Genomic DNA, 12,704 nt, shown 5'->3' on the forward strand with positions numbered 1-12,704 from the left:
GCATGTCATTATCTAGCACACTGTCAACAATCAGTTTTTTTTTTTTTTTTTTCCTAAAGTCAATGCTGGTAAATTGAAGGCTCTTTTGTCAGTATTGGCTCTGGAAAGATGTGAGACTGACTGAGATTCATTGCAATCTTAGTTAGAAAATGAGACATTGTATGGAAGATGATTGAAGCATAAGAAGGAAGGAAAGCCAGCAAACAACAAGGCTTTATCACATCTCTGACCCTTCTGTCAAGTGTAGCTGTTTACAAGCTTGATTTAATGCAACCAGCGAATCAAAAAAACATTTTTGGATGCAGTTTTTATTGATAAACCATATAATACCTTGTATTTTTTAATGCCTGCAGCGGACCACAATGTAAGTGTCCAACTTGGCCAAATGTTTGTTTTTTTTTTTTCGCTGAATAGAACTACAAACATTTTTTTTACAGTTGCCAAATATTATATGTGTAAAAATAACGCACCTTTTTTCATGTCTTGCTGGTAATTTTAAGGCAAATACGACATTGGCTTAATAAATGTGTAAATCTCTTATACTAATGTCTTATCAACCATGAACCTCACATACACACATCACTGTTGTGTTGTGAGCAGCTTGTGTAACTGTTATATCATAATAATAAGCAACACTTAATGTGGATGTCAGGTTGAGATGCGTTTGGATTATTTTTCATTACTGTATGTAATTTTAGATTGTGTTTAAGTGTGAGTGCGTGCTTGTGTGTGTATACACCTTGGTCCCACTTGCGCCAGCTTAAAGATATGTACTGTTTCAGTGTTACTGGAAGCACAGAGGAACTGGGCATCAAGGCTGAAGGACAAAGAGCTTATGTTGACATACCTGCAGACAAAGTACAAACACATAGTAACATTGATTCGAAATTTTAAAGACATCTTAATCAGGGATTATGATTTAAAAAAATAATTACACACAACTTGTTCAGCATAGATGCATTATGCAATAGATATCTGACCTCTTCATGCCACGACGGAACTCAAATAGACGGAAGCCTTCAGGAATGGAAAACACTCGAATAACAGTGCCCTAAGGGACATTCAGGATCCTTAGCAAAAACAATACACATTCTATATGATGCTGAGGAATACTACATTGTGACAGTTCCAAATACTGCTGTACTATAAATCTTCCCACATAGCAAAGACATCTGGCCCGGATTTGGCATGAAGTTGGCATAGGTGGCAGGCATGTGAGTGGCAAAGGAGGCGATGGCTTGACTCTGGAAAACAAGATGCAGGCTAGTTGTTGAGTGGAAATCAATTTAGAACTCTGGAGCCATGTGTGTACAGCAAAGTCCTGTCCCATCTTCGTTGTGGATGGGAATAGCTACCGTTGTGTTGGTGTTGGGGACATGCGAAGGGCCCACTCATTTTGTTCAAACTCAAGAGGAGTCCACAATGGCAGCAGCTGAATTTGTAAACTTTACTCGTCAAAAGGGGAGTACATTAAGCCTTTTTTTAAATTTTATTTTTTACATTTGACGGATGCTTACTGTGACAGTTTATTACATCAAGTTTATGATGTTAAAGATGTTTCACACTTTTAATTCTATTGGCCATGGATGGAAGTGTTTGTCTTTAAATGGCGGCTCAAATGACAAAACTTTTTCTTGGCAAAGGACAACACAGATTAATTCAATTGTTTATTCTGCTGAGAATTTAAACTGCCTTGCGTCACTTTGTTTGACTGAATATTTTTTAGTTGTAATTAAGTTCATATGGTCTCTGTAGAAAATGTGTTAGAATAATTGTAAAGGGTGATTATACATTTGCTACAAAATATAAATGCTTGCAATGAGGAAAGGTTTTGCTGTGAGAATGATTATGATTACGATTGTAATTATTTTAGTGACAATCAATTTGCTACAAACTATGACTGCTTGCAAAGACGAAAAGGTATGCTGTGAGATTGAGTGCGCATTTTGTAGAGGAATACTAATTTTTTGTCTCAAGCCCGCCTGCTGGAGCGGTCCTGCACCTGTGATTTTCAGAGTATCTTACAGACAAAATATTCAGCAGAATGTCTTGCGCATAATATTTTATCATACATGTATTAGTTTTTCACCCACATGCTTTACACATAGAAGGACAAGTACACTAGGTTCCAGCCATAGTCTTTCCCCTGATGCACTTTTACCCCTTTTAGGGCTGGAACCTACATGTGGTTAGGGACCTCTGTATCAAATAAAAGACATTTAACCTAAAAAGAGAAAAATGGCAAACCATCTTTTTTGAAGAGGAAGAACATTTTGTTCTCTCCACAAGATCCTGTGGACAGGAGTAACATAGAAGAAGAGAAAAACAGAATGCATATGTAACTGCAAACACTATGTAATTGTGATATACTCTAAGCATGGTGTCTTGGACAAAACTTTCCCAACAATTACAGCTCAAGGTAAACTCATCTGGAGTTCTGCACCCACAGTGTAATCCAACATGAGACTTTTCATATCCAGTAACTATTACTTGTAAAATACCTGGAACTTAAAAGATCACATGGCTTAAAATTAATCTCCCTTCATTTTTCAGGATTTCATTTCAGACTTTGAAATTCCACCCTTGTCTGGCTTCGTGGAGCATAGGAATGACAGGGAACATGAAGTCCTAGGTCAGTATTTCTCATGTCAGTTTTTCTATTTATTATTTTTCATATAATAAGATGTTATTGCTCTTTAGACTGCTATCTACTGTATGTAGCGTGCACAGTTTTTACCGCTAGAAGCCATTGAGTTTGATGCTGACAAATTTCAAGTCAAGTATTTTTTTGGGGGGGGGAGATTCCTGAAATCAAGGAGTGACGATTTGAAGGGTTTCATTGTGCTCTCTTCCTAACAATACAATGAATGATTTGAAATCATTTGACATCTGTTTTTTTTTTTTCAATAATGTAGTGTCACGTTCCTTCTATGTCTCCGCCTCAGTCTCTGCCTTTTCAGAGGCAGGTGTTTCCCTGATGGGGGTGTGGAGCCACCAGCCGAGCACCTGAGTGCTATCAGCCATCTCCTGGTTATTGAAACGTGGCTGGAGCAGGCTGCTTTTGCACCTTGTGTTGTGAGTACTGTATTTCTGTTTCTACTTTGAAAGTGTGTATTTTTGCTTGTACGTATCAGGTGTTTGTTGTCACTTTCAGCTCCCACTGCTTCCTCCAGCTAGCTGCGTTCCTTCTTTCGGCATTCTGGCTTGAAGCTTATCCACTACATAGTTTTTCTATGTCTCCTTTATTCGGACTTTGACAGGCGTCTTCCTTACGCGAATTTGAGTTGATGCTTGTGCTTTTTCATGCTTTGCGTGCTCCTTTTGTTTAATAAATACTTATATTTGATTCGTTCTCGTTTGTGTCTGGTCTGTTTGGGTCCCACTGTTGAGTACTTGGTGTTAATGACATGTAGTTGTTGTGGCTTTTTTCAATAAAGTTGGGTTAAATACAGCAAATAAAGGAAGTGGCTTAGTTAAGGTTGAATTAAGGCTGATATCAGGAACCAGGTCTGAAAATTGCCTGCCCCAACATAGGGCCAGAGTTGGGCCAAGTAACAGTTGGCTATACGATTTGGCTCAGATATGGGCTTAATACAGCCCACATTGTGGAGAACAGATGAGGCTCACTCAATGACCGTAATTCAATGAGGTATGTGTTCTACCTGTGATTGGGTTGTTTGAACCATCACTGGGCCAGACCAATTTTGCCATGTGGGTTGTTGTTCTGTGTGGGACCAGTTTTCATTTTTCATCAAAAGCCATGTTTGCAGTTGAAATAACTGGTAATTAGGATAAAGTAAACATGTTGAACATTTTGACAGAAAATGGTATGATTATCTTTTTGCAAAGCCAAAACGCTAGAGGGTCCACCAGAACAACAAAACAAAAACAACAAAATATAAACACCATACATGGACTATTATTTTGTAATAGAATTTGGTGAAAATTTGTTATTTTTTAATGTAGTGAAAACATTTAACACACACACACACACACACCCACACCTTCACACATACACACGTTCTCACACACACACACACACACACACATGGATTGTGTCCCCACCCGAAGACAGAGGGTGTCTACCCCCTTGTTCAGCGTAGATGTGCAGGTGCTGAGTCATCTGCAGCTCTCACCGTGGGTAGCTCCAGGGTAGAAAAGAGTCCAAACCCTCTTGAGAAGACTGGTGCCAGAGCCTAAGCTGTGTGTGGGAGCCTGTCCAACTATATCTCGTGGAGGCAAGTCCAACTATATCTATTCGGAACCTCTCGGCCTCACATGCCAGCTTAGGCTCTTTTCCCACCAGAGAGGTTAGTTGTTGCATATACATTATAGCTTTGGGTTACCCGCTCTGAGGCGCTGGCAAGTTTGGTGGCCGAGGCATTGAAGCAAAGAGCTGCAAGAGAACTGTTGTGTGCTGGGATCATTGTCACTGTGCTCTGAAACAGTTGTGAAAATAAACTTGTTAGCAATAAGCTTTTTCATCGATGACACAGACAAAGATTGACAATTGCGGAAAAAAAAAGAAAAATGTCAAATGATTAATTTCAGGACCGGCCTGCAGGATCATTTCGTGAAGCATGAAAAAAAATAAAATAAAAAAAAAGGACTGACGCCATTAGTCCGCTGTCTATAAAATTATATTGCCCTTGCGTGTGTTAAACGATTCACTCATGTTTATGGTTCTGTCTGATCACTTCTTTTATTAACAGAAATTAAAAAAAAAAAAAAAACTTTAACAAGCGTGTTGCCCCAAGATGCTGGAACTAATGCTCATGCTCGAATACAACACTCTCGGTCCACCTCCGCAGTCCTCCTCGGGAAAAGGACTAGGTCATTTTGTGGTAGCGGCATGCATTGTGGCACGACTTCAGTCAATTGCCACACTTGCCACACTGATGCCTCTTTCAAGGCATTTCCTCACTCCTTTTTTGTAAAAAGTTGGTATGTATTATTGTTTTTATTATTGTTCTCTTTATTGTATCTTATTGTTGTATAGATGCCTCTTTTGTAGCAGCTGCTGTTGCATTTTTCCTTGTTCTTATTATTACAGTGATCCCTTGCTACTTCACGCTTCAATTTTTGCGCCCTCTGTCTTTAGCAGATTTTTTAAGGGAAAAGAAAAAAAAAACTGTATTGCGGTGACACGCTGTGACGGTTTCTTGCATGCCAGACAGACGAGGTACAGTGATCCCTCCTACTTCGCGGTCTCAGATATCGCGGTCTCAGTACTTCACGTTTTTTTCCAGGAAAAATAAAAAATATTTCAAAATAAAAAATCATTTAAAAAATGTGCAAAAATGTACAAAAATTGAGAAAAAGCAAAAAAGTACATTATACAGTACTGTATTAACCAAATAACTAAGTAATATTAGTTAATCACTATGTTAAGAATTCTTCAAGCGTTAGAGTTCGTGACGTTTTTTTTTAATCTTATTTTGAAATAATGCTTTTAATTTGACGGGTCGCGTTGCATTTCCGTTTCTGGTTTTACGTTCTCTGTGCGTCATTCGGCTCGTTACGGTGACGTAGTGAATGACAACGTAAGCTCATATTTATAGTTTATTATCATTTATGTTGATAACGCACACTACTGCCTATGTTTAGTAAGCGATGGGTGTTTATTCTGTTTACACTTTATAGTTAGTAGTTGTTGTTAGTTGTTGCTAACCCGCTAATGTCAGCTAAAAATACAATAAATTCATAGATTAAGTGTTTATATGTTAGTTTACTGACTTTAACATTGTTGTTGATTTATTATTCAACAGATACTACATGATACACCATATATGAGCCAAAATAAATGTGAAGTTCAACGTGATGACTTGCGTACTCTTTCACCGGAGTCTTGGGGCAAATAACCAGTCCTGAGAACAAATTATCAACAAACTAAGTAATATTAGTTATTTGATGAATATACAATAATGTTAATAAGGATAATGTAATGTTAAATAATACGAGAAAGGAAATAAATTAGGCAAAATATACAAAAAAAAAAAGGATTGTTTATGGTTACTGAGGCTATATTGGGGCGTACATAGAAATCTAGGAACTGATACCATACTTCGCGGGTTTCAGACTTCGCGGGTGGTTGACAGCCCCCATTAACCGCGAATTAGGGGGGATCACTGTATATTCTGCTCACAAAAATTTCAGGAACACTTTCTTTTTTTGGGCCTGGAATGAATTGAATTAAACCCGTCTGATAATGTTCTGGTTGGTTAAGCAACTGAGGGCCTGATTAATCAATTTCAGCTATATTGGTGTTCATGGAATTAACAACAGGTGCAGTTCAGTGGCAACAATTAGAAAACCCTCAAAAATTGACTGGTTTTACATGTGGAGGTCATTTCAAGTTTCTCCCTCTTGATCTTTTTTGGCTGGTTTTCCACTCGTGCTGATTTTGGCTTCCGTAATTATCTCTGCTGGCAGTATGAGACGATTCCTTTTAAACCCTACAGAAGTTGCACAGGTTGTCCAACTTTTCCAGGATGGCACAGCCACATGTGCTGCAGCAAGAAGGGTTAATGTGTCACCCAGAACAATCTCCCGAACATGAAGGAGATTTCAGGAGACTGGTGGTTATTCTCGGAGAGCTGGACAGGGCCGTAGAAGGTCCTCAACCCCTCAGCAGGACCGATACCTGCTCCTTTGTGCAACAGGCGGAAGAGGCTGAGCACTGCTCGTTCCCTACAGAATGACCTCCAGAGGGCCACTGGTGTGAATGTCTCTACCCAAACAATCAGGAAAAGACTTCATGAAGGTTGCCTGAGGGCCCAACATCCCCTGTGCTCACTACCCAGCACCGTGGAGCTCGACTGGCATTTGCTCAAGAACACCAGAATTGGCAAGTCCGCCACTGGCGCCCTTTACTGTTCACCCTGAGCACCTGTTACAGACGTGAAAGAGACTGGAGAAGACAAGGAGAGCGTTATGCTGCCTTCAACGTCGTTCCACATGACAGGTTTGGTGGTGGGTCAGTGATGGTCTGGGGAGGCATATCCATAGCATGATGCACAGACCTCTACTGCCTAGGAAATGGTGTCTGACTGCCATAAAGTATCGAGATGAAATTCTTGAACCCGTTGTCAGACCCTACGCCGGTGCAGTGGGTCTTGATCCCCTCCTAATGCACGACAATGACCGGCCTCAAGTGGCATGAGTATGCAGGCAGTACCTGGAAGATGAAGGAATTGAAACAATTGAAAGGACTTCATGATCCTCTGATTTAAACCCAATAGAACATCTCTGGGCCAATACGTTTCAGTCCATTAGGCACTGCCAGGTTACTCCTCAGACTGTAAAACAGCTCAGGGTTGCCCTCACACAGATCTGGGAGGAAATGCTACAAGACACCATCCATCGTCTCATTAGGAGCATGCCGCAACGTTGTCAAGCATGCATACAAGCTCGTAGGGGCCACACAATATACTGAAAAGCATTTTGAGTTGCAGAAATTAAGTTTTGGAAAAAAGGGACTAGCCAGCCACATCTTCATTTCACTCTGATTTTATGGTGTCTACACAATTGAGCCCTCTGTAGGCTGAAAACTTGTATTTCCATCAAAAGACTTTTGTTCCTAAGCCACTGCCCTGTCGTTTTTTGTATAGATATCCAACTTCATATTTAGATCTGATGTATCTAATGTGTTTCTTTAAAGTGTTCCTTTAATTTTTGTGAGCAGAGCATACATGCACTTGCCATGGGCTCTCCTCGGACATGGAACTACTGCAGTTTCCCCTTTCCTTTGAAGTCTTGCACAGCTGCGGTCATATGATTAGTGGCCTGGACGTTGAATAAAGTCAGACCTGCACATGATCAAACGTGATAACATTGGAGAGTTTACACTTGAAATACCATTTTATTATAAAAGAAATCTAGCAAAGAGATTTCCAACGGTCTGGTGAATGTCATCTTTGCTCCTCGCTGTCTGTTGACAAAAACGTGTGCTGTGGTGTGTTGTAATGAGTTCCTGTGGAGTTGCAATGTACTTCTGCCCCAACTCCCACTTTTATACCCACAAGGACGTGCCATCTTAGTCATCAGTTGCACCCACAGCAAAGGCACCCTCATTGTCAAGGCAGTAGGCACACGCACACATTGTCGAGGCAGAAACACAATTGAGCAGATGTTCAGCAGACCGTTGGAAATCTCTTACCTAGATTTCTTTTAAAATAAAACGTTTTTTTTCAAGTGTTTGATTATGTACAGATTTGACTTTAATTCAACATCCGGGCCGCTGCTAATATGAATGCAGCTGTGCCAGACTTCAAAGGGTTACTGCTCACTTACTGTACAATATATAAGGATTTATCATTTAAGATTGAAGTAAATATGTGTACTACAGTAATATTTGTCTTAAATAATATGTATAGCATAAAGACTTTTCACATTAAAAAATATACAGCGGACCCCCAGGTTATGGCATCCCTGGCTTTTGTTTTTTTCACGTTACGATGTGGAATACTGAGTTTTTCGTCCCCTCTTTAAGGCATTTATCCCGCTTTACGATTAACATCAAGAACTCTCATGACCTGTGGGGTTGGTTGTGTTGTTTTGCCTCCTTCTTGAGGCATTTTTAGGTAATTGCTCTTATTTTCTGTTGGCGTCAAACTGCCTGTGCTGCAATGTGTCATTACAATGCTGGTCTGCTATTGGTCGGCGTCTCGACTCCCTAAGATACTGGTCTACTATTGGTCAGCGTGATGAGGTCAAGAAGATGCAAGCCTGCTATTGTGTCGGCGCATGGGGTCACATAGATGGCTGCCTAAAGACTTGATCTCATGTGAGAGTGCTTTCAATATTGTATTTATTATGCATCTTAGTGCTTAATTCAAACTTGAATTGGTTATCCATGAGTCCCAAGATTGCTAGTGATGTTAAAGAGAGAAGTAAGAACATGATTTATATGGAAATGAAGCGGGAGATAATCAAGAAATATGAAAAAAGCTAAGCTAGCGTAGCATAGGCTAGGCTACCCTGACTGGGAAATGTATCCATAACAAGCTCGTCACATAAAGGTAAATCCTTTCTATATTTATTGTTTATTATGTTATTATGTCATTGTCATTGTGTTTTTTTACTGGGGAATATGGCCATGACAAGCATCACTCAAAGGTAAATAAATCCGTTATATATTTTTTATTTATAATGTTATTAATTGTATGGGTGTGTATTATATATAAGTAGCACTTAATATACTATTTTGATCCAAATTTTTTAATATGTACACACGTGGACAAAATTGTTGGTACCCCTCAGTTAAAGAAGGAAAAACCCACAATTCTCACTGAAATCACTTGAAACTTGCAAAAGTAACAATAAATAAAAATGTATTGAAAATTAAATAATCAAAATCAGCCATCACTTTTGAATTGCTGATTAACATAATTATTTAAAAAAACAAACTAATGAAACAGGGCTGGACAAAAATGATGGTACCCATAACTTAATATTTTCTTGCACAACCTTTTGATGCAATCACTGCAATTAAGCGATTTCTGTATTTGTCAATGAGCGTTCTGCAGCTGTCAACAGGTATTTTGGCCTACTCCTCATGGGCAAACTGCTCCAGTTGTCTCTGGTTTGATGGGTGTCTTCTCCAAATGGCATGTTTCAGCTCCTTCCACAGATGTTCAATGGGATTCAGATCTGGACTCATGGAAGGCCACTTTAGAATAGTCCAACGCTTTTCTCTCTCAGCCATTCTTGGGTGTTTTTGGCTGTGTGTTTTGGATCGTTGTCCTGTTAGAAGACCCATGACCTGCGACTGAGACCAAGCTTTCTGACACTAGGCAGCACATTTCTCTCCAGAATGCCTTGATAGTCTACAGATTTCATTTTAACTTGCACACATTCAAGACACCCTGTGCCAGATGCAGCAAAGCAGGCCCAAAACATTACTGAGCCTCCTCCATGTTTCACCGTAGGGACAGTGTTCTTTTCTTCGTATGCTTGGTTTTTGAGTCTATGAACATAGAGTTGATGTGCCTTACCAAAAAGCTCCAGTTTGGTCTCATCTGTCCAAAGGACATTCTCCCAGAAGCTTTGTGGCTTGTCAACATGCATTTTTGCAAATTCCAGTCTCGCTTTTTTATGTTTTTTTTTCAGCAGTGGTGTCGTCTCCCATGAAGTCCACTTTGGCTCAAACGATGACGAATGGTGCGATCTGACACTGATGTACCTTGGCCTTGGAGTTCACCTTTAATTTCTTTGGAGGTTGTTCTGGGCTCTTTGGATACAATTCGAACGATCCGTCTCTTCAATTTGTCATCAATATTCCTCTTGCGGCCACGTCCAGAGAGGTTGGCTACTGTCCCGTGGGTCTTGAACTTCTGAATAATATGAGCCACTGTTGTCACAGGAACTTCAAGCTGTTTAGAGATGGTCTTATAGCCTTTACCTTTAAGATGTTTGTCTATAATTTTTTTTTTGGATGTCCTGGGACAATTCTCTCCTTCGCTTTCTGTTGTCCATGTTCAGTGTGGTACACACCTTTTCACCAAACAGCAGAGTGACAACTTGTCTCCCTTTAAATAGGCAGACTGACTGATTATGAGTTTGGAAACACCTGTGATGTCAATTAAAGGACACACCTGAGTTAATCATGTCAGTCTGGTCAAATAGTTTTCAATTCAAAAGTGATGGCTGATTTTGATTAATTTTCTATAAATTTTTATTTATTGTTACTTTTGTAAGTTTCAAGTGATTTCAGTGAGAATTGTGGGTTTTTCCTTCTTTAACTGAGGGGTACCAACAATTTTGTCCACGTGTGTATATACAATTTTGATGTTTTTACCTGGGGTTTTACACGCATTGGCTAATTAACATAGGTTTGGATTGCCTGCCATACGGCGAACTCGTGTTATGATCTCAACCGCGGAACAGATTCATCTCGTGAATTGGGGGCCCACTGTATATACATACGGCGCCGTATGGCGGGCAATCCAGACCTATGTTAATATATATATATATATATATATATATATATATATATATATATATATATATATATATATATATATATATATATATATATACATATATACATATATACATACATACATACATACATACACTCATATATATATGAGTAGTGATCTTCAAAGCTGTCCAATTTGTTTGAAATGGAAGTCTCCAGAAATGCTTTGACTGTGGCGAGATCAGAGTGTGGAAGTTGCTCTTCGCTGTGTATCTCCTCCCATATGGTGACATCCATGTGTGCCACTGCTCTCACATTTTAGTGAGAGCAGGAATAGCCAGCTTTTCGTTTTCATAATGCGTCAAAGTTCGCCGGAAAAAATTGAGCCATGCAGCCCCGTCATTGACAACAAAGAGGCAGCGCTTGACAAAAGTACATTTTTGCGATGTTTTGTGCAAACGGATGCAGACTCTGAACTGAGAGGCGCGCTAACCACTCTTCCACAGAGCCGGCTTCCTTTCATTGTTAGATAAACAAACCCGTTTGCATTGTGTCTCACACAATACAAACATGCAAAAGATTAAATCTACATTAAACTGGTAGAATATTTTTTTTATTTTTGTATTTAATAAAGTTCTTACCATATTTTTGGCATCATAAACTATTATCTCTCCCATTGTAGTGCTGCCAGGGTATGCCAAGTATGAATTGGAATGATTGATTGACAGAGCACAGAGGCCTGAAAAAAAGGGTATTTTAGTGCAAGTGGGAACTTAAAAAGATTTGTAACAACAAGCGACAAGAAAAGAGATTTTGTATCAAAATTTTACATGGAACAACATCGTCAAAAGACTGTTTGCATAGATACATGGATTTGCATAGGCGAGGCTAGCTTCTGGAGGCAAACACCACCTGCTGAGTTATAAGACTGTATCGCCGATGATCATCACATATTAGACACATATTAAAAAAAAAAAACACCAATTTTTTATGTGCAAATTAAAAATAAACTGTTACTCAGTGTTTAACAAGTTTATGGCTTTTTTTTTTTCAAGCTGGCTCCCAGTGTGGCAGCCGTCTCTGTTTCACTCTCCCATGGCAGGCAGGGAGTTTTGTTTGGCCTCGGGGACTTTGGCCCTGTTGCGCCTGGACGATGCAGCGGCTCCAGATGAACTGAGCAGTCGGCAACCAATGCGCCTCAGACGAGCCAAGACATTGGCATTAGCAAACATGAGATCAAAGCAGCCGAACGCTGTGTTCATCACAGCGGGGGACTTCACCCATTGCGACCCCAGGACTGTTTTCCAGTGGTGGCTTGTCAGGGCCATCAAGGCCTTATCTGCTAGCATAAAATAACCTGATATTATAATAACTACAATAAACTATAACAATTATAGTAACTATAATAAATGTCAATTTCATTTTACATTTATTTTTACTAAATATATATATATAATAATAATTATAAAATAATAATATTTTATATATAAAATTATTCTCCATATTCTGTTCTTTTCATGTCATTTTATATCCATTTGGTTAGGCTTCTTGGCGTGCTGTAGTTTTTTGCTCGAGTTTTTAGCCAATTAGAATTCAACTAACTTGTGTCGCTATGCTGTGTGAAATCTGCCTGGGCCACAAGCCAGGGCATTAGCATCACGACGTCGCTGGATTTTTAATATGTTTTTGTCATTTTGTTTCGTTCATATTGAATTAGTTGTAAAGAAATATGGTGTTCTCATATTAAAGAGCAATTAAATTAAAGTGTAATTTAGCGTACAAT

At 39.3% G+C, this 12,704-nt stretch overlaps 1 protein-coding gene across 2 annotated transcripts in view; it reads right to left on the reverse strand.

Annotated features, from left to right (window-relative positions):
• Nucleotides 1-12,704, reverse strand: part of wipi1 (WD repeat domain, phosphoinositide interacting 1) — a 46,631-nt gene that overhangs the window by 8,977 nt on the left and 24,950 nt on the right. For both annotated transcript variants that reach the window (XM_088437204.1, XM_088437203.1), the window contains exons 5-8: nucleotides 11,563-11,660; nucleotides 4,347-4,439; nucleotides 981-1,051; nucleotides 740-847 (exon numbers count right to left, since the gene is read on the reverse strand). In XM_088437204.1, the coding sequence (XP_088293330.1) occupies nucleotides 740-847; nucleotides 981-1,051; nucleotides 4,347-4,439; nucleotides 11,563-11,660 (370 nt within the window). The remainder of the gene's footprint in view (nucleotides 1-739; nucleotides 848-980; nucleotides 1,052-4,346; nucleotides 4,440-11,562; nucleotides 11,661-12,704) is intronic.

This window comes from Hippichthys cyanospilos, chromosome 16 (assembly GCF_059441005.1).
Source record: "Hippichthys cyanospilos isolate Australia breed blue-spotted pipefish chromosome 16, RoL_Hcya_1.0, whole genome shotgun sequence".
Classification (NCBI taxonomy): domain Eukaryota; kingdom Metazoa; phylum Chordata; class Actinopteri; order Syngnathiformes; family Syngnathidae; genus Hippichthys; species Hippichthys cyanospilos.